Source organism: Bubalus bubalis, chromosome 4 (genome assembly GCF_019923935.1).
Source record: "Bubalus bubalis isolate 160015118507 breed Murrah chromosome 4, NDDB_SH_1, whole genome shotgun sequence".
In the NCBI taxonomy this organism is placed as follows: domain Eukaryota; kingdom Metazoa; phylum Chordata; class Mammalia; order Artiodactyla; family Bovidae; genus Bubalus; species Bubalus bubalis.
The window spans coordinates 48,306,967-48,332,319 of record NC_059160.1 but is presented as its reverse complement, the minus strand read 5'-3'; the positions used below and the strand labels follow the sequence as shown (position 1 = coordinate 48,332,319).

The window sequence follows — 25,353 nt, the reverse complement described above, 5'->3', positions numbered from 1 at the left end:
GGCAGGTGGCCACTCAGCCTCTGCTGGAATGGGGAACCCACTCCCTACAAGGCAGATGACTCCCATCTGGTGCCCTGAGCAAGGCAGGCTGAGGGGTCCAGGGGGTAACTGAGGGTTCTGGGCTCAGGCAGAACTAGGTCTGAACTCTGACCTGTGTCAGTATCTCTGGGCAAGTGACCATAGTTGTTCGTGCTTCCATTTCCGCACATGCATATAGGGGACAATAATACCTTAGTCAATGACAAATTGGCTGTCAACTCTTCCCCTCTATCTACATGCTTCACTATTACCCTCCCCCCTCACTGATTCTGGGCTGGGCATGGGACGTGCTTTGGTCAATGGGACATTAACAAATGACACAAACAGAGAACTTGAAAAGTGGTTGTTTGGTGGGGCTTGCCCAGAGCTGCTCCTGGAACCTTGTGCCCGCTGCCCTGTGAACAGCCTTAGTCATGACCATCAAGTGTCTGTCACAGAACTGGATATGCAGCAGGCACTCGGTACATGGGGGCTTCCCTGGTGGCTTAGTGGTAAAGAATTCGCCTGCAATGGGGGAGCTGCAGGAGATGTGGGTTCGATCCTTGGGTCGGGAAGATCTCCTGGAGGATGGCATGGCAACCCACTCCAGTCTTCTTGCCTGGAGAATTCCATGGACAGAGGAGCCTGTCGGGCTACAGTCTACAGGGTTGCCAAGAGTCGGACACGACTGAAGCCACAGCACACGTCCACACTCGGTACTTGACACCTGTGATTCCTGCCTTTCAAATACACACACCTCCAGCAAATATCTACTGAGCATCTACAACATGCAGGTATTGTGCTGGGCCCCAGAATGAATGAGAAAAACAAGGTTTTCAAATGCACTTCTGGAGAGAAGACACAATAAGCAGAGTGAACTGAGGGCTAGAGGGGCCACAGAAGAGGAAATGGGATGAAGAATAAGGGTGAGGGCAAGTGGAAAGGTCAGTGTGAGCCCTGGACAAGGAGAAAGACTGGTCTTGATCTTGAGAAAGCCTGGGAAAAAAGTTTTCCAAGAAGAGGGAGGAGCCCTTGGGATACAGAGTTTAATGTGTTCTCAAGTAAGAAGAAACAGGACCAGCATGGACGGCATATGGACAAGCAAGGGGCAGAAGGAGAGAGGTGTTCGGGGATGGTGAGGGATCAGGTCATACAGGGACATCAAGGTCTCGTGGGCAGCTCTAAGACTATTCTTAAGGCAATAAGAATGCATCAGAGAGTTCTAATGATGTGACCTACTGTATGTATAAAGATCGCCCTGGCTGTCACAAGGTGAAAGGAGTACTTTTCACTCTCTAGAATGATGCTTTCCAAGCTTCAGCAGGCTCAGGGTCACCTGGGAGGCTTATTACAACACAGATTCCTGGGCCCCACTGCAGAGATCCCTGTTGGGCAGATCTGCGGTGAGATCCATGTATCTGTGCTCTAACAAGGTCCCAAGAGATGCTGTGCTGCGATGGGACCTAAGAATGGGACCCTGTTAGCTCAGTTCATGTTCTCTTTCCCTCACTTGCAGAAAACAAAGAGCAGGCCCATCAGCCACATGAGTCCCTGGAACTGCAGATGGCACTTCAAAGGCTTCATTCAAGAAGCAGGGAACAGCAAGCGTCTCCTGGCCAGGTAGCAGGGATGCTGTAATCAGGATCCCTCCTGGCCAGCTGCCTCTGTCCTTTCGATCATCCTCCAGAGTGAGTGGCCAGGCAAGGAGCAGCCCTGCCGGGTCCACCACTGCAGCAGGCGACATTCATTCTTTCTGAATGGAATTCTAGAGGGAGCTGAGCACAGGAGCCCGCATGCCGGCTCCCCTAATTCATTGTGGCACTCACGTAGGGCCTACTTCTGACTCAAAGGTTTACAAACATACCCGAAATGTTTCTTCAATTAAAAATCAATCCAAGAGGCACCAGTCAGCCCGCTGCATCGTAATTGGATGCGTGGGATGGAGTGGAAGGAGGCATTTCCGCCGTCTTCATCAGCTTGTGTGCTACTGCTTTATAATTTCTGATTATGTCCCGCTAAGTGTCTCTTGCTTGGGTGTAGAATTCCTTGAGTTCTCTGAGGTATTGTCTGGATGGCAGTACTTGTCACAATGCGTTAGTGGGGATCACATGTCTGCCATGCTGGAGGATGCGTGTGCGTTGAAGGGAAGGCATCTGCGGTTGGTATTTGCAGCTGATGTGAGAGGTGCCTGGCCTGTCTTTAAAGGGGTGGTGAGGGTAGGTGCCAGGTCTCCTGCAGCCCAGGCCAGGAGGATGCTCAGGGCTAGCTGCAGAAGGAGGGGCTCTGTTCTGTCTGTATTTCATTGATAACAAGTATACACATAAGGATGGATTTGGGTTGTTAATAATTTAATTTTTTTCCTTTTTTTTTGGGGGGGGGCACTTAGATGTATGTAGGATCTTAGTTCCCCAACCAGGGATTGAACCAGTGCCCCCTGCAGTGGAAGTGCAGATTCTTCACCACTAGACCACCTCTGAAGTCCTTTCCTTCTAATTGTGAACCCCAGGTTGCAAATGCCATAGTCAGCATAAGGGTAAAAACCATTGAGAGAACTGTGCTAGTGTTTGTGGTACATTTGCTAATCACTGGGCACTTTCCAGTCTCTTACTTTATAAAGCATAGATGGTAACCTATGAGCTTGACGGTATTATTGTCACTTCATAGGTAAGTAGCTGCTGCTGCTGCTGCTAAGTCACTTCAGTCGTGTCTGACTCTGTGCGACCCTATAGACAGCAGCCCACCAGGCTCCCCCGTCCCTGGGATTCTCCAGGCAAGAACACTGGAGTCGGTTGCCATTTCCTTCTCCAATGCATGAAAGTGAAGTCGCTCAGTCGTGTCTGACTCTTAGTGACCCCATGGACTGCAGCCTACCAGGCTCCTCCGTCCATGGGATTTTGCAGGCAAGAGTACTGGAGTGGGGTATAGGTAAGTAGAGTGAGGCTCTAACAGCCTAAATAACTTGTCTAAATTCATATGGTTAGTTTGTAGTGCAACTTGACTTTGAACCCAAGTCTTCCTCTCCTTTATCGCCCTACTTCATTTTCCCTCTCCTAAATACCTACCCTGTGCAGATGCTGTGGTCAGAGTCTCTGGATCCAGCAAGCATTAACTGAACATCATTATGTCCCAGGGCTTTCCCAGAGAGTCTCACATTTTTCTCCTGAGTTCACAGGTGGCCACTGGCTACTGATCTTGATGGAGAATATCTTGGCGATAAACTGAATATACAAATAGAAGGTGTGAATGTGACCAAGGAAAATCAGGATGCTCTGAAAGATGGGAAACTGGAATTGCCTGGAACTCAGTCACCTGGGCAGATCATAGTATCCGAGCTTCATGTGCCTCCTCTGGGGGGACTGAGATATACTTATGCTGCCTGGAGAACAGAAAACCAAGCCTGACCATCGTTCAGCACAAGGATCAAGGATTAGGTTTTGTCTTCATTTTAAATGGCACAGAGAAGAAGGAAAAATAAAACACAAAGAGTGGACTGTTCTGGTGGGAGGCCTGCTGTTGTGCTTGGTGGGAGAGGGCGTGTGCACCCAGGCTGGTGAGGAAGGGTAGGGATGACTTGGGACATGGGTCTAGGTCAGTCCCTCATGCAGCCTCACTGGCAGCCTGGCAGGTTTGAGCTGGAAGGGCTGGCCACCTACCCTGGTTTCCCCAAGCCCTGCCTACCTGGCTGACATCATTTACTCTCTCCTTCCTCACCTTAGCATTTAAGCCCTAACTGTGCATCCCAGCAGGCCTGGTGTCCTCTCCTTCCTTGCAGGGGGCTCCTTCTCTCCCTACAAGCCTTCTATTGTCAGTCCACTCAGCCTCCAGCTCAATGTAGGCAGAACCCCTCTTGGGGGTATTCGCCATTTCTTCCATCCTCTGCCCCAGCCAGGACAGGGGCTCCTCCCATGGGTTCTCATAGCACCTGTCTGTTGTCAAACCTGTTCCCTGCCTGTGGCAGCCTGAATTCTCAGTTGGCCCCAAGACTCTTGCCCCAGCTCCTGGTGTATGGTCCTGGATCACCCCTCCCTTGAGTGTGAGCAGGACCTGGTACTATTCTATACGATAGACTAGTACGGCTGTGATTATGTCACATAACAGACTGGAGAGATTCTCCTACTGGCTTCAAAGAAGCAAGCTGCTCCACACAGCTAAGACCTAAGGGTGACCTCTAGGAGCCCAGAAGGATCCCAACTAACAGCCAGCAAGGAAATGGGGACCTTGGTCCTAGAGCTGAGTTCTGCCAAAATCTGAATGAGCTTAGAAGTGCACCCTGACTCCCAGGTAAGGCTACAGTCCAGTCAACACCTGGAGTTCAGGCCTGAGACCCCAAGCAGAGAACCTGCTAACATGTATCCAGACTTCTGATCCATGACAAGTCAGAAAAGAAAAAAAGTGTGTTTCTAAAGCTGCAAGATCTGTGGTGACTGATTAAACCACAACAGAAAACAAATACATGATCTGAGTCCTGAGTTCACTACATATTCTGTGAGGGCGGGATAGGGTCTCATATATTCCCAGCCCCACAAGAGTCGGCCACAACACAGTAATAGATGCTTACATAGTATCTGCTGAGAGGTCACGTGAATTTTGGGGATGAGAAAACTGGGGTCATGAGAAGGGAAAGACCTTTCCTGAGAGGACTCAGCAGGACAAGGACCTAGCTGGTGCCAGAACCTCTGTACTTGTCCTTTTCGTCCCATTTGGTCTTTGTTGTTACCTGTTATGAAATCACTGTGGACAGTGACAGCAACCATGAAATTAAAAGATGCCTGCTCCTTGGAAAGCCATGACAAACCCAGACAGCATACTAAAAAGCAGAGACATCACTTTGTCGACAAAGGTCTGTATAGTCAAAGCTATGATTTTTCCAGTAGTCATGTACAGATATGAGAGTTGGACCATAAAGAAGGCTGAGCACTGAAGAACTGATGCCTTCAAATTGTGGTGTTGGAGAAGACTCTTGCGAGTCCCTTGGACTGTAAGGAGATCAAACCAGTCAATCTTAAAGGAAATCAACCCTGAATATTCATTGGAAGGACTGATGCTGCAGCTCCAATACTTTGGCCACCTGATGCAAAGAGCCGATTCACTGGAAAAGACCCTGATGCTTGGAAAGACTGAAGTCAAAAGGAGAAAAAGGTGGCAGAGGGTGAAATGGTTAGAGAATACCCCCAACTCAATGGACGTGAGTTTAAGCAAACTGGGAGACAGGGAAGCCCGGTGTGCTGCAATCCATGGGATTGCAAAGAATCGGACACAACTTAGAAACTGAACGATGGCCAGCAAGTTCTGCACAGGTGTTCTGGAGTCTGTGAATCTCCAGGACGCTAGCCATGAAGCGATTTAATTCCATGAGCTGTCATTTGCTAAGAAGCAGTGGGACTCACCGCCTCCACAGCTACTGTCAACACGCATCATTCCCAGATACCTCCGGAGGCCAGGTCCCCCCTCATTCTCTGGGAATCTCAGGCTGCTTACTATCTGTGAACCATTTTGTGCCCCAGTGCTTGTTTCTTCATTTTGCTCATTCTCCAATAACTCGTGACTAATCACAAGTGACATTTATTGAACACTTACTAAGTGTGCCAGGTACTGTCCTCAGCACTTTAAAGGCATGAACTTATTTCCTCCTAAAACCACCCCATGAAATGAAATCCACAGGCATCTCCAAAGTGGCTCAAAGACAGAATGAGGCCATCAAACTCCCTTCCTAACTATGGGAGTCGAGAGGGAATGACATGGAGAAAGCTGGGGCCAGGGCAGCCACTTGCACACCATGTGTCAACTGGAGAGGAAGCTGGCTAGCAGAGGTGGGCAGGAAGCACTCAGGGTGGCCAGAAATAGAAAAACTGCATAACCCTGAAAGGCTTTGAATCCACTCACCTCCTGGCAGCCAGAGATGTTTTCAAAAACATAAACCAAAGCAAAACTCTGTGTAAATGTCTACAATAAATTCCCATCATGTTTAGAATAAAATGCAAATATTTTATGAGTTTCTAGTGTTTATAATCTTAACCTCATGTAGCTTCCATCTCAAGTCCCTCTCAAGTGATGCTTCAGCCACACAGGTCTTCTATCAGGGTATCTGAACGCACAAGGCTCTTCCAACCACAGGGCCTTTGCACTTGCTATTTTATCTGCCTGGAAAACTTTTTCTTTTTTTTGGCAACGCACATGCTTCCCTGGTGGCTCACACAGTAAAGAATCTGCCTGCAATGCAGGAAACCCAGGTTCTATCCCTGGGTTGGGAAGATATCCTGGAGAAGGGAATGGCTACCCACTTCAGTATCCTTGCCTGAAGAATTCCATGGACAGAGGAGCCTGGCAGGCTACAGTCCATGGGGTCACAAAGAGTCGGACACGACTCAGCAACTAATACTTTCACACTCCCCCACTATGCTTGACTCCTTTTCTTATCCTCAAGTCTCTGCAGAAATGTCCCCCTCTTTGAAAGACCTCCCGCTGATCATATCACCTAAAGAAGGTCCCTCACTTGACACTGTTAATATCGATCACTGTTCCTTCAAAGCACTTATCACAATGTTAGTTATTTGACTTAACTATTTACTAGCCCCATATTAGCAATACTGGATGCACATGGCAAACCTAAAATGATGCAAGGTCTTCACAAAGATGCTTACTGAACTAGTTTGCAATGGAGCCGGACCATGAATTTTCTTTTCTAAAGCTCCTTTGGTAATTTGATTTGTCCCCAGTTAAGGCTGAGAATCAGTGCAATAGACTGTAAGCCACATGAGGGTAGGGACCACATCAGTACTTCCTGATAAAGGCTCCAAGAATGATCCCTGCATCAACACATGTATAAGAAAAGAAATAGCAGTTGCTTTCCAACATCAACTGTGGGTCCAGTCCAGGTGTTTCCTTATGATACACCTCCCCTTTTCTTTGAGATAATTTGACTAGAGCTCTATTTTTTAGAATCAGTTCTTCCTCCATCCTCAAAAACAACCAGCATCATCAAAATACAGGAGCCCTTGGTTTTCAGTGCTGGAGAAGGGATAAGACTAGGCCCTATGTTAGCAGGCTTCCATGTTCCAAGCTGGTGGGGCCATTTCTGCCTTCTCCAGGTGAAGGGCAGCTGTGAGGAGACTGTGTGGGCGGCAGGGTCCATCTGCCTACCTGTCCATGGAGAGCTGAGCCACCAGGGTGACGTCTGTGTTGTCTGAAGCGGGCTCATACTCATAGTGCAGGAAGTACAGGTGGGTTCGGTGGACGGTGAACCGCTCTCTCCGGAACTCATAACACAAGTCATCCTCGTCCAGTTCTGAGAGCTGTTTCTGGAGCTGAAAGATAGGAAAGAAGGCATGGGAACAAGAAGGAAATCCCCAACGGGGTCAGCCTGTTGTGCCCTGTCCTTCCCTGAGTTTCTTATCCACTGGACCTTGTTGATCGGCCAGTCAGAGAAGGACAGGATCCTGTCTTCATTTTCTTTTGCAATATAATCTGATTTCAAAGAGGTGGTGATAGAGGGCAGCTGCCTCATCATCTGAGGAATGAGACCCTCTGAGCTGAGGATGATGCTGGCAGCACTGACAAATGGATAAGCAACCACAAACTCCTTATACAAAACAAAAAACATTTTCCGTGATGACCCAGCACAATTTCAAACAACAGGTGGTAACTGGCAAAGAACAGAGTAATGAAAACCAAATTGAACAGTACCTTTGTGTGACCTGATGCTTTTCTCTCCCTAGAGCTACAGACTTAAAACTCTATACCATGTACTGGAAAGGAAAAGCAATCCCATAAATAAAAAATCTCCTCTAATTTCATCCAAGTTCAATCAGTCTCAGTTCCTGCTCTTCTCTCTTTCTCCTATTCTGGTACTCTGAGATCCTTGACTTCATTAATCTGCCACTAGGACTCCTTCACTTAGCTCTTCTATCCTCCTTCCTAACCAACTAGTGAAAGAGTGAGCTGTCCCACTAACAGGAAAGGAGGAACTTAGCATCCAACATAAACACACGCAGATCTGCAGGTTTCCAGATCTGCTGATACACAGATGTTCGATACACAGTATCCTTCCCAGCAGAGGTGACTATACCTGTTCTACAGGTGAAGAATTGCAATGAAAAAGCTGGGGAGCTGGGGAGACTCCAGCTTTTTAATGAACTTCGATAGAAAAGTTCATATTCACTGGATATGAAAACTTCGATATCCACTAGAAATCAGACCAGTGGATATGCAGTAGCAGAATGAAAGGGCTGGGAAGAGACAGGAGAGAAGCTCTTTGGGTGATGGGGATGTTTTATGTTGCAATCAGGGTGATGGTTATATGGGAGCACACATTTGTGAAAATACATGTACACTTAGAATGGGGGGATTTAGCATATATGCAAATCGTATTTCAATAAAATTTATTGAAAGAAAACAATAATTTGCCAAAGGTCACATGGTTGCTTCCAATATTTTTTCTGTTACATGAGCCTTGTCCATTATATGATGATACATAGTTGAATATGGATGAAAGTTTACATGGCTAGAGTTATTAAGATTAATAGCTGAATACAATAGAACATTTTTCCAAGAAGGTGTATATATATAAATATTTTTTTTAAATCGCCAAACCAACAGTGTAGTAATCAATAAAAAAATACATTCACTCACTTCTCTATGACCTTCATATGACTTCTATGGCTTCATAGGACTTTCATATGAATTCTATCAGTTAAGACCATTGCCTTGATAGGTTAAACCAGGGGTCCTCAAGCCCTGGACTAGTATTGGTCTGTGGCCTGTTAGGAACCAGGCTGCACAGTGAGGGTAGAGCAGTTGGCAAGCAACCAAGATCAGATCAGTTCAGATCAGTTGCTCAGTCGTGTCCGACTCTTTGAGACCCCATGAATCGCAGCATGCCCAGGCCTCCCTGTCCATCACCAACTCCTGGAGTTCACTGAGACTCACTTCCATCGAGTCAGTGATGCCATCCAGCCATCTCATCCTCTGTCATCCCCTTCTCCTCTTGCCCCCAATCCCTACCAGCATCAGAGTCTTTTCCAATGAGTCAACTCTTTGCATGAGGTGGCCAAAGTACTGGAGTTTCAGCTTTAGCATCAGTCCTTAAAAGAAGTCCCAGGGCTGATCTCCGTCAGAATGGACTGGTTGGATCTCCTTGCAGTCCAAGGGACTCTCAAGAGTCTTCTCCAACACCACAGTTCAAAAGCATCAGTTCTTCGGTGCTCAGCCTTCTTCACAGTCCAACTCTCACATCCATACATGACCACTGGAAAAACCATAGCCTTGACTAGACGAACCTTTGTTGGCAAAGGAATGTCTCTGCTTTTGAATATGCTATCTAGGTTGGTCATAACTTTCCTTCCAAGGAGTAAGCGTCTTTTAATTTCATGGCTGCAATCACCATCTGCAGTGATTTTGGAGCCCATAAAAATAAAGTCTGACACTGTTTCCACTGTTTCCCCATCTATTTCCCATGAAGTGATGGGACCGGATGCCATGATCTTCGTTTTCTGAATGTTGAGCTTTAAGCCAACTTTTTCACTCTCCACTTTCACTTTCATCAATAGGCTTTTTAGTTCCTCTTCACTTTCTGCCATAAGGGTGGTGTCATCTGCATATCTGAGGTTATTGATATTTCTCCCGGCAATCTTAATTCCAGCTTGTGTTTATTCCAGTCCAGAGTTTCTCATGATGTACTCTGCATATAAGTTACATAAACAGGGTGACAATATACAGCCTTGACGAACTCCTTTTCCTATTTGGAACCAGTCTATTGTTCCGTGTCCAGTTCTAACTGTTGCTTCCTGCCCTGCGTACAAATTTCTCAAGAGGCAGATCAGGTGGTCTGGTATTCCCATCTCTTTCAGAATTTTCCACAGTTTATTGTGATCCACACAGTCAAAGGCTTTGGCATAGTCAATAAAGAAGAAGTAGATGTTTTTCTGGAACTCTCTTGCTTTTTCCATGATCCAGAGGATGTTGGCAATTTGATCTCTGGTTCCTCTGCCTTTTCTAAAACCAGCTGGAACATCAGGAAGTTCACGGTTCACATATTGCTGACGCCTGGCTTGGAGAATTTTGAGCATTACTTTACTAGCGTGTGAGATGAGTGCAATTGTGTGGTAGTTTGAGCATCCTTTGGCATTGCCTTTCTTTGGGATTGGAATGAAAACTGACCTTTGTCAGTCCTGTGGCCACTGCTGAGTTTTCCAAATTTGCTGGCATATTGAGTGTAGCACTTTCACAGCATCATCTTTCAGGATTTGGAATAGCTCCACTGGAATTCCATCACCTCCACTAGCTTTGTTTGTAGTGATGCTTTCTAAGGCCCACTTGACTTGACATTCCAGGATGTCTGGCTCTAGGTCAGTGATCACACCATCGTGATTATCTGGGTCGTGAAGATCTTTTTTGTACAGTTCTTCTGTGTATTCTTGCCATCTCTTTTTAATATCTTCTGCTTCTGTTAGGTCCATACCATTTCTGTCCTTTATCGAGCCCAACTTTGCATGAAATGTTCCTTTGGTATCTCTGATTTTCTTGAAGAGATCCCTAGTCTTTCCCATTCTGTTGTTTTCCTCTATTTCTTTGCTTTGATCGCTTTTCATTGATCGCTGAAGAAGGCTTTCTTATCTCTTCTTGCTATTCTTTGGAACTCTGCATTCAGATGTTTATATCTTTCCTTTGCTCCTTTGCTTTTCACTTCTCTTCTTTTCACAGCTATTTGTAAGGCCTCCCCAGACAGCCATTTTGCTTTTTTGCATTTCTTTTCCATGGGGATGGTCTTGATCCCTGTCTCCTGTACAATGTCATGAACCTCAGTCCATAGTTCATCAGGCACTCTATCTATCAGATCTAGGCCCTTAAATCTATTTCTCACTTCCACTGTATAATCATAAGGGATTTGATTTAGGTCATACCTGAATGGTCTAATGGTTTTCCCTACTTTCTTCAATTTAAGTCTGAATTTGGCAATAAGGAATTCATGGTCTGAGCCACAGTCAGCTCCTGGTCTTGGTTTTGCTGACTGTATAGAGCTTCTCCATCTTCGGCTGCAAAGAATATAATCAATCTGATTTCGGTGTTGACCATCTGGTGATGTCCATGTATAGAGTCTTCTCTTGTGTTGTTGGAAGAGGGTGTTTGTTATGACCAGTGCATTCTCTTGGCAAAACTCTATTAGTCTTTGCCCTGCTTCATTCCGTATTCCAAGGCCAAATTTGCCTGTTACTCCAGGTGTTTCTTGACTTCCTACTTTTGCATTCCAGTCCCCTATAATGAAAAGGACATCTTTTTTGGGTGTTAGTTCTAAAAGGTCTTTAGGTCTTCATAGAACCATTAAACTTCAGCTTCTTCAGCGTTACTGGTTGGGGCATAGACTTGGATTACTGTGATATTGAATGGTTTGCCTTGGAAACGAACAGAGATCATTCTGTCATTTTTGAGATTGCATCCAAGTACTGCATTTTGGACTCTTTTGTTGACCATGATGGCCACTCCATTTCTTCTGAGGGATTCCTGCCCGCAGTAGTAGATATAATGGTCATCTGAGTTAAATTCACCCATTCCAGTCCATTTCAGTTCACTGATTCCTAGAATGTCGACATTTACTCTTGCCATCTCTTGTTTGACCACTTCCAATTTGCCTTGATTCATGGACCTGGCATTCCAGGTTCCTATGCAATTTTGCTCTTTACAGCATCAGACCTTGCTTCTATCACCAGTCACATCCACAGCTGGGTATTCTTTTTGCTTTGGCTCCATCCCTTCATTCTTTCTGGAGTTATTTCTCCACTGATCATTAGTAGCATATTGGGCACCTACTGACCAAAGCTTCATTTATATTTACAGCGGCTCCCATCACTCTCCCATCACCTCCAAATGGGACTATCTAGTTGCAGGAAAACAAGCCCAAGGCTCCCACTGATGCTATGGTATGGTGAGCTGTGTAATTGTTTCATTATCTATCACAATATAATACTACTAGAAATAAAGTACACAGTGAATGTAATGTGTGAACCATCCTGAAACCATTGCCCCACCCCTGCTTGGTCCATGGGAAAATTGTCTTCCACAAAACCAGTCCCTGGTGCCAAAAAGGTTGGGAACCGCTGGGTTAAACTATGATATTATTTCTCAAGATGTGTACTCTGACAGCTGACTGCATTAAATGGTCCGATTTCTTCACTTCCCCTTCCCCATATCCTTGCCCATTGTCATGTGACTCTTGGTGCTGCCTACTACAGAGGCAAAGATTATTGCCCCAATCCTTGAACCTCCTTGGCTGGACTTGTGACTTGGTTTGGCAAACAGAATGGAGGGGAAGCAGTGATGTCCCAACCATGAGGGAACAGGTTCAAGAGGAAGTGCATGCTTCTTGGGAAAGTGCCTGGACTGGCCTGCTGGGAGGTGAGACAGATGGCACAGAGTGGAGTCTCCCCGGCTGCCCATCACGTGAGTGAGCCCGGCCAAGGTCAGCTGCCTCCACGAGCGCTTCTCACTGTTCATGCTTCTCTCTGTACACCACTGAGGTTTTACGGGTTTTGAGCACTAGGCAACAGATAGTGTCACTTTCATCACCTGAGTCTGTCCCACACAACACAGGGTTGCTAGCCTCCTGGGCCCCAGCCCAATATATGATCGTAGCATTCTCCAGATGACTGAGTATAACTCCAAATGCTCCCATACATTCCCAAAGGCCACTTGGGTAATCAGTTGTGATCCAATGATTTTTGAGATATGCTCAGCTATCTTGAACATTTTTAACCTTTAGAAAGGATGCAGTCAGGGATATTCCTCAGCTTCTCAAGACCAATTTGATGTCCTTGCCTATTTGAAAGTTCCCCCTATGCCAACAGGGTAGCTAACTGATATAAGGCTGGAAACTAGAATTCTCCCTCCGCCTAAGGCCCTAGGAGCCAGGTGACCCCTTCTGACTGTAGGATTAAGTTGAGTGTCTCCTGGCCTACAGGACTCCTCCCTGATCCTTGCATGCCCAGCAAGCCTCTAGTGGATCTACTCATAGCCACTCATAGCATGTTAAGAAAGGGAACAGTGGCCAATGAAAGTGCTTCTAGAGTCAGTTTCTAAGAGTGTCTACCAGCAGTCCTGGGGGATAAGTAGCCTCCATCTAGGAACTGCATGGAACCGATGTGGTTCAGTGGCAGCCGCTTCCCAAGGTCACCCCTAACCATCACAATGCTTAAAGGCTAGGATCTATAACATTGTTGTTTACCAGCCACACAACAGGCTGCGGAGAGACCAGCGGATATGACATCAGACATAGAGTCTGGGACTCTGTACCAACCAGTGCCTTCCCTGAGTTTTAATATTAATTATCAACACGGTGCTTTGCACCTCTGTCCTAACGTGGACTGAGCGCCTCCGGTGTGCCAGGTGCAGTGCTAAATCAGATGCACTGCTTTGTTTTCAGCACAGATCTCTGTTTTACAAAGGAGGAAACTGAAGCCCAGAAAGTGTCTGTCACCTGCCAATTACAGCTACAGAGCAGCAGTCTGGACTGTGAATCCAGCCCTCGGACCTTTCACACCAAGGACATCTCACGACACAATTACTTCTCTCCTGGGGGATGGATGTGAAGGTCAGATGTGCTGGTGGAAGATACCATGCAGTGTGAACAAAGCAGGCCACAAAAATGCATTTGCAGTATGATCACAACACAGCGAAGAGACAGACCAGGCGGAAACAGACCAAAGGGAATTCACTGCAATGTTAACCAAGCTCTTTTCTGAGTGGAGGATTCACAGATGAATTTTATTGGCCTTGTTATACTTTTTGTACTTAAGTAATTCCCTGCAATTTTCTCAAATGAGCTAATGCGTGTACAAGTGCTTTGTAAACTGTAGAGTGCTACACACACCTCAGAAATATTATGATTGCATTATGTTCCTTTTCAAATTCTAATCTAGAACTGCTCACTGCTGACTGCATGGCTGATGGGATTTCAGGCTGATCCCAAGGAGAAGACTCGAGCAGCTTGAAACCTGTCTCCTTCACATCCAGGTAATATCTCCAGGGAGATGCGGAGCTGGAGGGCAAGGGTGGTGTGGCTTTTGTTAACAGGGTTTGAATGCTACCCCCACTCCACACTCCAGTCATGCGGGGAGCAGGGGGTTTCCCAACCAGCAAGTTGCAGAAACAAAAGACAGATCCCTCCTGAGATAAAATGCATTTGCTAAATTGCTTCTTTGGGCAGCCAGCTGAGGCACAGGGAAATTTGGACTCAAAGGAAAATGGCCTTTAAGCCATTTGCATTTATTTCTTTCCATCCTTAAGGACAGTGGCCTAGACTGACCCCTGAGCTGCCAGAGATGATGGCTGCCATGCCTGCGGATTCTAGAGGGATAGGAACTGTGTCCTGGGGCTCTGGCCTCTGAACTTCTGCTCAAAGTCAGGACAAACTACAAGGAGAGATTATGGGGATCAGTGGGCAATGAGGCCTGACTTCTCTGACCCTCATTTGCTATGTGACCTGGAGCAAGTCACTTCTCTCGAGAGCAGGACAAAGACTTTGGGTTGCAAGGATCATGTGCTCACCAGGCCAGGTGAGTGCTGAGAGCGCTGCAGGCACTTGCTCATTAATACTCACATGGGTCAGAGACCACCAGCAGTCCTGTTTTACAGACGAAGATGATCATCATCTGAAAGGTTTGGCCACTTGGTCAAGGTCACAGTAAATGAACAGAGCAGCTGAGATTCACAACTAGCGGTATTTCCTCCAAGTTCTTGTACGTAATAAAGTCACTGCAACGCCTTGTTCATCAACCTCTGGGTCTAATGCTAGATGGTTCAGTGACTGTAGAGTTCTGAATCATGTGTCCCCCTTGGTGACAGAGATCTTTGGTGCTCAGGCTGAGAGAAGTGGCCAAGTTCAGGTCAGTAGAACGTGGGTAGATTCTGGCTACTACAGGCTCCATTTTTAAGACTGTCTCATGCAAAAGCAAGAGCGCCTAGTGGAAGATGTTCCATGGAGGGCAGAGCCACAGGATGGAAGTAGTCTGGACCCTGAACATGGAGAAGAGCCACCTGCCAATTAGGAACACCCACTTGGACTTCCTGTGAGTCATAAACTTCCAGCCTGCCAAGCCCATTTTATAAGTAGTTGTGTTCCCTTAACTGACATGCTTACTTGAACTCTTTGAATGAGGAAGTGATGAAGACCACAACAGACCAATTCAGAAGTCTCTCAGGCCACCCCTTCTTGTGACACGTGTCCTTCTGATGCCTTAGGCAATGGGGAGAAACATGGGGATAAAATAACACTCAGGAGTGTTGCTTTACACTTTCAGCACCTTTCGCTTTCAGCAGCCTTGATATCCATTTCTTCATCTGTCCCTCCCAGTAAGTGTATGAGACCAGGAGGGCTACCCTCTTGCCCCCAGTTGATGGATGAGGAAACTGAGGCACCAGGGATGTGCTCAGAAGAGCCGGGGCCCTAACACATCTCTTGGAACCTCATTCATGGTTCTTCCCTGTGGTTTCCATGAAGCAGTTAAATTTTATTAAACCACATGGACAGGCAGAAAAAGATTACCAGTTCACTGGTTGCCTGCTGTGTGTACTAATGATCAAAGTTCCAGGAACCCAAAACACTGTCTTCCAAGGAAACCAAACCATGGGCCACTTTCATTCTTTCATGGGAAGGGAGAGGCATGGGCTCAGGACCATTCAGTGAAGGTTCAGAGACGTCTGCCCAGCACTGATCGAGGCTCTGAGAAAATAAAGAAGAAAATGGCATGGTCTGCTACCTCCCAGGTATCAGTATTAATGTGAACATCCCACACAATTAATAGGCCCTGATTTTATGCCAAGCCCCACGCTAGGAATGCGGAATGAACCCAAGTGTCTGCATTTAAATTGTTTATACCGTCTGGTTGGGGGAATAAAGAAGCGAATTAGCAACTGTAAAAACTGTGTATTCATAATACAAATAAATGACGGGGAGCTGGGCAGGGAAGGGTGGTGGTGTGCTATGTGCTACACTGACCTAAGCTCCTGACTTATCTTTCTGTATTTAGCCCTCATCAAGCCTACCTGATTCCCATTTTACAGATAAGAAAACTGAGGCACAGAGTTTGAGTGGCCTGAAATCCCGTAGGGAGTATTCCTACCATTTTACATGAGGCAATGTTGCTTCAGAGCTTTCCTCTTATGTTTCCTGCAAAGAGCCAGTTAGGGCAAAAGTAAAAGTAGGCAGAGGACTGTGACAAAGATGTGGGAGAGTCAAGCACTTGGCAGGTTTGGACAGATGATGTTTGGATAGATCAGAGCCTAGGGGTGTGAAGGAGGGGTGTGTGCCCGTGGCCCTGTGAGTCTCTGGACCCTGAGCTCCTTCTTCATCCCCTCTCCTGGCCACCCAGGCAAACACTGGGATGCTTCAGCTCTGAGATTTAACATGCCAAGGAGGGTCACTGGAGGCCAGCCTTGAGCAACCTGTCATGGGACTCTGAGTGCCATCCACTCTGGGTTCCTCTGCCCACTGCGTGATGAAGGAGCTGGTGACACGCGGCTCGCATGTGAGAGCAATGATGCACTCCGGGGTTTCTCTGGGGTTTCTCGGGGATACAGCTGTTTCTACAGAGCCATCTGTTCCCTGGAACTGCCGTGCAGTGATGCTGTAAAGGGTTTGTAGGATCTGTTTATATGTGTCTTATTTTTAACTTCTCATTAAAACATGGTGTTGCCATTTTCTTTCCTTCTTAGTGAGCTCAGCATCTGGGTATGTGACCCTGCAGGCAGCCCATCACCCTTGTAGCACAAGGGCATTGAACTTGGAAGCCCTCATTTCAGCGATGAGGCAGAGATCTCAGAGCAGCTGGACGGGAAGGTGTCCAGAATGAGATTTCTGGTCAACACTAGTAACGAGACCTCCTGCACCCTGCAGCCCTACTCACACCTTACCCCCCTGAGCCCTCATCCCAGCCTGGGCTCGGTTTGTTTACTGACCATTTTATAAGTGAGAAAACTGAAGCTCATGGGAGGTAAGAGTTACATTTGAAGGTGCAGTTCTAGTCCTAGGGCCAGGTTTTCTCATTTTTAAGTACAGGGATCTTTCCAGAGCACCACAAATACTTTAAGACAAGGATTTGTAATAGTTAATTTGTTTGACAAAATTTATCGAGCACATACCAGGCAGTTTTTTACAGGCATAAAGATATACTGATGAATGAAAGATAAACAGCCCCACGATCCCCGAGCTTACATTCTAGTTGGAGAGATATAACCAAAAAAATAAATAAGTCCAGAATATAATCATTGATTGGTGATAAGAGCTGCAGAGAAAATGAGAAGCAAGAGCTCTGGGAGACGGGGAGCGGGGGTTGGGGAAGGTATGACAACTTTAGATTGGGGAGTGTTTTCAGTCGTTGAAAAATGACCACTCAGCTTGACACCAGTTCCAGAGCTGCTGCCAACCTATCCTCTGAATTCCATTCTCTGAGCCTCCTTTTCCTCCTCTAAAAAGTAATGCTAATAATAACCACCTTGCAGGCTCATAAAAGAGTAAGAAAAATGATACACACTAAAAGCCACTAGGAGAATCACTGAATGACTTGTAGTTCCTCTTATGTTAATTATGTATGTCTTTCTGGGGCTTCCCTGGAGGCTAGGTGGTAAAGAACCTGCCTGCCAAGCAGGAGTTGCAGGTTTGATCCCTGAGTCAGAAAGATCCCCTGGAGAAGGAAAGGGCAACCAGCCCACTACAGTATTCTTGCCTGGGAAATTTTATGAACAGAGGAGCCTGGCAGGCTACAGTCCACAGGGCTGCAAGAGTCTGATATGACTTCGTGACTAAACAACAACAATATATTTTTTTGGCCATGTCACGTGGCATGCGGAACTTCCCCAAACAGGGACTGAACCCATGTCTTCTGCAGTGGAAGCATGGAGTCTTAACCACTGGACCACCAGGGCAGTCCATCTTCTGTTAATTTTAAATAGGGATCTACATTCACTTGAGAAGCATGGCTTCAAAGTCAGGCAACCTGGTTTCCAATAATGGCCCCACCATGTAGGAGTTGCTTGACTTTGAGCACGTAACTCATCTCTGAGCTTTCTTATCTGTGAAATGTGACTTGTTAATGCCTCCCTCCCTTGATTGTGGTGAAGAAGAAAGTTGCATTTCCTCTTTACTTTCTCTGCAGGAAATCTCTAATTGTCAAAGGACAGAAGAAACAGAGAAAGCTCTTTGAGCAGCACAGAGAGCTCTTCCAAGGCAGGAGAGAACACAGTGACTAAGGCATAGGGCGTGGATGCCCCAGTAGGCTTCGGCATCTCGTGTCATCACTGGGAAACTTACTGGTTCACTGGCGTGCTGTCTTGGGGAGGATTCTGAGTCTGGGGCTGACCCCAGATGGCTGAGTGAGGTCATCAATTAGTGACGTCTGCTGTGGGCATGGGATAAGACAGTTCTAAGCTGGGGGCTTCCCTAGTGGTTCAGTAGTAAAGAATCTGCCTGCTAATGCAGGAGACACAGGTTTGATCCCCAGTCAGGGAAGATCCCACGTGCCATGGAGCAACTAAGCCTGTGTACAACTATTGAGCCCGTACTCTAGAGCCCGGGAGCCGAAACTACAGAGCCCATGTGCCACAACTACTGAAGCCCGCGTGGCCTAGAGCCTGAGCTCCACAACAAGAAAAGCCATTGCGATGGGAAGCCTGCACACCGCAACTAGAGAGTAGCCCCCGCTCAGGGCAACCAGAGGAAAGTCCAAGCAGCAGTGAACCCCCAGCAAAGCCAAAATAAAGACAGAAATGAAAGAAAACTCTGTTTGCTGCCACTGTCTATTGACTTACAATTACATATAAATGTGAAAACTCAGTGATGTCCGGTCTTGTTTTTTTCCCACGCCTTGGATGTTATGTTTCATAATTTAACTTCTAACATGACAGTGGATAATTATTTTACCATTGGACTTTGACCATTGGATTCCCGTTTTTTTTTTTTTTTGGCTGCTAGAGGAAGGATGCACAGGGTGGTGAGCCCAGAAAGGGCTATTCTGAAGCTGATGAACTGAAAGTGACAGCTGTCAGAATGAAATCTGCAGAATAAACAGCAAACAGTCCGAGGCCGTTTCCTGCCAGGATAAACAGCATCTTCCCTCCTCTGGCCAATTCCTGCCCCTTCAGCCCACTCAGTGCAACCTTAGTCACTGAAAATTGTAAATTGAGTTTGGTACACTTTGGTTACTGAGGAAGGGCATGTACTTCCCATCCAAATTGGAAAGTATAAAACATCTATAACAATATATATTTTAATGGCCTTGCATTTAAAAAGGTGAGTTTCTTTTATCTGGAAAAAAATCCCTGAGGTGGAGCAAGGCACTCTTGATGATAAAAGCAGCCTGCTATAAATACAGTGCCTGGGGGAGAGTTACATGTTTCTGGATAACACATTGTATGGAAGCGACACTATCTGCCCCGCTGTTGGGGACCACAGGGGGTGTCCTTATTTTTCACTGCTCCAAAGGACAGCACTCAGATTAATGGATTATTTCCAGAAGCGGGGATTTCAACTCAACATGAGGAAGAATGGGTTAGCATCTGGAGCCTTCTAACAGTGCAGTAAGCTGTTGGAGATGGTGGGCTCCCTGTCTTTGGGAAGATTCCAGCAGAAGCCAGATGCGAGCCTGTTAGGGATGCTGTAGAAGGATTTTTGCATGGATTAGGGGGTGGAGAATATCCATGATTATCCAGCTGTGTTCTGAGGAGTCCCAGGGTTTCTTGGCTATGCTTGAGGGGCTGGGTTGCTGAGGAAAGGGGAGAGAAATGCTAATATATAAAATTCTAGCCTCCATTGCAACTTCAGTCAAATTATAGTAACTAAGGCCAAGTGAATGCTTATTGCATTACACAGATTAATTTACTGGTTCCAGGAAGAGATGCCCAGACAAACTACGGGACAGGAGTGACTGTGTCCCATTAGCTACTGTCATTCTACACCACATGAGGAGCCCGAGCTCTTCCAAACAATATCATCTTGCTTTGTACCTCAGAGGCTGGAAGATGGGGTCTGCTGCTTACTGAAGGGTTGAATCCCCAACTTCCTGAATTTATGCTCCTTCCCTCCTACTTCTCCTTTTTCCTTTCTCTTTCCCTCTTTCTGGCACCGAGACCAACCAAATGGCCTCTTCCTTCCTACCCAAATTCTCTTAATTGCAGGGAAATCTACCTGGGATTGTTTGAACCAGAGCAAATGTGACAGTCCCCGCCCATGCTTTATACACAGAGATATAGGTTCAACTCTCTACTAGGTCTTCCTAGAAAAAAAAAATCTTAAAGATCCCAAACCCATTTGTATAACAACAGATTATGATCAGGCAGGTGGTTTGTAAAAAACCCCATCTCAATGAATATTGTGTTCTGGGTGCTAAGCCCTATTTTTGGTGATTTAACATAAATTATCTGTGAGACACTATGACAAAGGCATCACTGCCTGCAGTTACTTATCAGATGATGAACCCGAGGCTTAGAGCATCCATGTAACCTCTCCAAGGTTCCTGTGTCTATTGAATGAGCAGCCTGGAATGACCAGGAAGCTTATCATCATCACCTTCTCCATGAAGGAACAATAATGACACAAAATGAACTTGCGCAGTGCCCTGTGTGCTCATGCTGGCTTTGCTAGAGGCAGAATGCCATGCTCCTGTTCACCTCTGGTCCCTACTGACCATGCTGTTCCCTCCACACCTTCTCACTCCTCCTTATTCATCCCTTGAATCCCACCTCTTCCAGGAAGTCTTCCCTGACGCACCTTCTCTCCTCTTCTTGTGCGCTCTCAAAGCACCACACCGTCCAGGTACTTCTCACACTGATGACAACCTCCTGCCTGTCCGCACCCCTCAATAGACAAGCACTGTGAGAGTCGGGCTTCGATCTGCACTGCTGCCCCAGATCACTGGCCCTGTGGCTGGTGACTATTTGAATGACTATCTGCCGAGTGGATGAACGTGTCTTGAGACTTGATGCCTGCCACTGGAGCCCTTTCCCACCTGGGACCCGCAGTCCAATGGAGAGGTCCCTGACTTCCTCTCTTTAAGAGGACCATGATCAGTACGCTTCTCACGGCTCCAACGACCTCTTCCCAGAACTGAGAGCAGTCGGCTTTGGGCCAGATCCAAGGTCTTACCCTTTTCCTCTGGCAGTGTTTGCAGATAACACTGGGCAGGCGGCAAGGGACCAGGGGTGCAGAGATGTGTTTCCAGGCTGTATGTTACAGACTCCTGCTCTAGCCCCTCTCACTTTGGGCTGGCCGGGCCAGAGGCGGCTGACTGCAACAGGGCCCAGGGACCTGCCACCTCGGTTTATGGGTACTGGCTGCACTTGCTCCCCTGTTCTCGGTGCCCAGAAAACACTCCAGCTGTCTTTGTCCTTACTGCTGCTGCCTCTGCTCAGAGCCCCACCACCACCTTTTTTGCCTGGAATGCAGCAATGGCCTCTACCTAGGCTCCCTGCTTCTAGTCTAGACCCTTCCATTCTATTCTCCACCCAGAGAAACTTTTCTCAAATGTAAACCTGACCATGTTTGAAACCCTCTGGGGACTCTTCACGGCCAACAGGATTCAATTTAAATGCCCAAGCATAGCCAAGGCCCCGCAAGGGTCAGCTTCATTCTCTGCCCTTCTCCCGATTCGCCTCTGCTGCAGTAGAGAAACCACCAGCATGTCCTTTGTGAACTCTCTACTTGGCTCTTCAGGTCTGGTCCTTCATTCTGCTCTTTTTGTAAATATTTATTGAGTGTTCATTATGTGCTTGCTGCTCTGCTAGGGGTGAATGGTACAGGTAGAGTGTCTAACAGTCTTATACTTGGGGGAAAAATAGGGAAAAAATGACATGAATAAAGTAATTGTGGACAGCATGTATGTGCCGATGAAAAGAAAATAGGGCACCTCACAGAGAGTGAGGTAAAGGGTTACCTGAGGCTGGGACAGGCCGGGTGTGCCAGGAATTGAGAAGCAAGTGCAAAGGCCCTGAGGAGGGTGGGGGAGCCTGGGATGGTGGAAGGAACACAAAGGTGGTGGGTGTGGGCTCAGTGTCAAGGGGACAGTTTTGGGGGGGACAGGTGGGGTGAGCCTTAGAGAAAGCCGCTCTCCCCGCACCCGGGCAGACTGTCCTCTCGCCATCTCTGACACTGTCACACGGTGAGCTCCATCTCCAGGGCCTGGAGCAGCCTCTAATTTCAACCGTGGTGCCCTGCAGGCACCTGGCAGGTGGCCAGCTCTTGTAAGTGCTTATTCACCAAGTAAATGCAGCCACAGATTCCAAGAAGGACCATGGAAGATTTCTCCCCTCTGATGATCCACCAGGGGAGACTGGTGTAGGAAGGGCTGGTGAGTCACTGTTAAAGGCAGTTCCACTTCGTAAGGCATTGAGCAGCACACCACGGGAACTCACCCCTACAGAGATTAACGGATGACATCACCCTGCAAGGCTTTGTATTTGAGCTGCTTCCGTGGAGGAAAAAAAAAAGGGAGCAGGAGAACAGTTTATATTTAATGTTTGGGGGAAAAGTGCTGAATGGGCACTCAAATATTGATGATGATAACAAATTCTGACTTGAGTGAAAAGAACAGAAGGAAAACCCAGAATAACACAGTGTCTGTGGAGACCTCTAAGGGCGTCCCCGAGTCTGAGATGGAGGTCAAGAGCTTAATGGGTTTGTTTCCTCTCTGGTGAATGGAAAAGAAGGGCAGATGCTGAGGAAGGCACGGAGGGTGACTAGAGAAAGGCTGGAGATTGAGGGGATGATGCTGTGATCTGGGGGTAAGTGAGAGAGAGCAAGGGTGGCCGTGCTACTGGTCATCCTGATAAAGGGCCACGTAGGTGTATGTTGGCAGAGCTTCCCGCTCCGCCCCGCCCCCCGCCCCCACCCACACTAGAGCCTAAAAGAATCCTCCTGACATCCAAGAATACAAACAACACTTCCAGCATCCTTCCAGCCTGCCTCCTGCTTCCCTGCTGCTCGGCATCTCCTGCTCTCCACCTTTCCTATCAGCCCCTGGGCAAACGGTCCATCCTTCCGGTCCTCACAGCAAACCTGCCCAGCCTCAGGACATCTGTGCCAGCATCTTCATCCACCTGGAATACGCTTCCTTTGCTGTTCTTTTCCCCTTTCCAGCTTTACTGCAGTATGTGTATGTTTAGTCACTCAGTCATGTCCGACTCTTTGTGACCTTTGAACTATAGCCTGCCGGGCTCCTGTCCATGGGGTTTTCCAGGCAAGAATACTGAAGTGGGCTGCTCTTTCCTCATCCAGGGTATCTTTCTGACCCAGGGATCAAACCCACATCTCCTGTGTCTCCTGCATTGCAGGTGGATTCTTTACCCACTGAGCCATCAGGGAAGGCTTACTGCAGTATAGTTGGTATACAAAAAATGACACATAATTAAAACAATCTAGTGAGTTTGGCTATATTTATATACCCATGCTACTATGACCACGTTTAAGGTATTAAAGATAACCATCGTCTCCAAAACTTTCTTGGTTTTTCCTTTGTGTGTGTGTGTGGTAAGATCCCTTAACATGAAATCTACACTCTTAAATATATTTGTAGAGGGCATCTCTGGAACTAACTGCAGCTTTATAGCCCCTGAACATCAACTCCTCATGACTCCCTCTCCCCAGCTCCTGGTAGCCACCATTCTGTTGTCAGCATCAATACGTGGGGCTAGTTCAGAAGCCTCATATTGAGAACTTGTGCAGTATTTGTCCTTCTGTGACTGAGTCATTTCATTAGCGCAATGTCTTCCAGGTTCATCCATGTTGTCACAAATGATAAGACTGGCCTCATTTTTAAAGTGGAACAATATTCATTGTGTATGTACATCCTGCCTTTTCCTTATCCATTCACCTGTCAATGGATACTTAGGTTACTTCCATAGCTTGGTTATTAAGAATACTGCTACATTGAACATGGAAATGAAGATACTGCTCCAGGAACCTGATTTCAATTCACTTTAGGGCATATGCCCAGAAGTAGGACTGCTGGGTCGTACGACAGTTCTACTACTATTATTATTACTATTTTGTTTTGAGGACCCTCCATACTGTTTTCCATAGCAGCTACACCATTTTACATTCTACCGACAGTGGACAAGGTTTCAACCTCTCTGCGTCTTTGCCAACTCTTATTATCTTTTGTTACCAGCCTTCTTGACAGGTGTGAGGAGGTGCCGCCTCCTCGTGTGACTCTGACTTGTATTCCCCTGATCCTGTGCTCTTCCACAGCTGTCTCTTTCTTGAATTTGAGTCTCAGATAAAATGTCACCTCCTCAGAAGTCCTCCTTGACTTCATATGTCATTATGTAACATGTGCCACTGGCTGATAATTTTTCCTGATAGCTTATCTAGTCATTGTGTCTTCCCTACTAAAATATTAATATCAGCACTATGAGAGCAGGGATCATTGTCCTGTGAATGAATCCTCAGTGCTCAGAATAAGAAGGCCTTCAATAAATATTTGTTGACTGACTGAATGAACCAGTTACTCATGTGTTTAATACTAAGGGTCAAGCAAAGGACAGGGAGCAAATATTTATCAAGCATCTAACATAGGGCAAAGATTGAAGGCAGGAGGAGAAGGGGATGACAGAGGATGAGATGGTTGGATGGCATCAAGGACTCAATGGACATGAGTTTGAGCAAATTCCTGGAGATGGTGAAGGACAGGGAAGCCTGGCATGCTGCAGTCCATGGGGTCCAAAGAGTTGGGCACGACATAGCAACTCAACAACAACAACAGCAGCAACATAGTGCAGATGCTGACGGAGATGGATTACACATAGTCTCTCAGTCTCAGAATAGCCCTGTGACAGTTTTTCTTATCTCTATGTGACAGATGAGGAAACTGAAGCACAGAGAGATTGAGTAACTTGCCTGAGATCACAGAAGTGGAAATCAGAAGGGATTAAAGCCCAACCAGGCCAAGCTGACCCCACACACCCTGCCTTTTCCACTATAGTAAGCTGCTTCCCCACATCCTGCTCCTCAGAGCGTCAAATCAGTCTCAACTTTGCTTGTACGTGCTGTGGGACCATGAGCAAACTGTAAAACCTCTCTGTGTCTAAAATGTCTTCAACTCTAATTGGGGGAAAAAAAAAAGGTTTCTATGAGCATCAAATAAGATATACAAAGAAATTATAAACAGTGAAGAAACAGGATAATACAGTAGATGCCAGCTATGTCTGTGATCTAGCTATGAAGATATTTTGTGCCACCCCATGTACTGACCCTGAATCCTGGGTCTCCTATGTGGGTGTCTTGTCCACAAAGCCCTCAGAGTCCCCAGGTATGGAGAGACCCTTTGCTTGTTGTTTCACTGAGTTTTTTCTCACACTGAT

At 46.7% G+C, this 25,353-nt stretch overlaps 1 protein-coding gene across 7 annotated transcripts in view; it reads right to left on the bottom strand.

Moving 5' to 3' along the window:
• LARGE1 (LARGE xylosyl- and glucuronyltransferase 1) overlaps window positions 1-25,353 on the bottom strand; it is a 622,955-nt gene that overhangs the window by 38,103 nt on the left and 559,499 nt on the right. For all 7 annotated transcript variants that reach the window (XM_044941379.2, XM_044941380.2, XM_044941376.2 and 4 more), the window contains one exon: window positions 7,159-7,322. In XM_044941379.2, coding sequence (XP_044797314.1) covers window positions 7,159-7,322 — 164 coding nt within the window. The remainder of the gene's footprint in view (window positions 1-7,158; window positions 7,323-25,353) is intronic.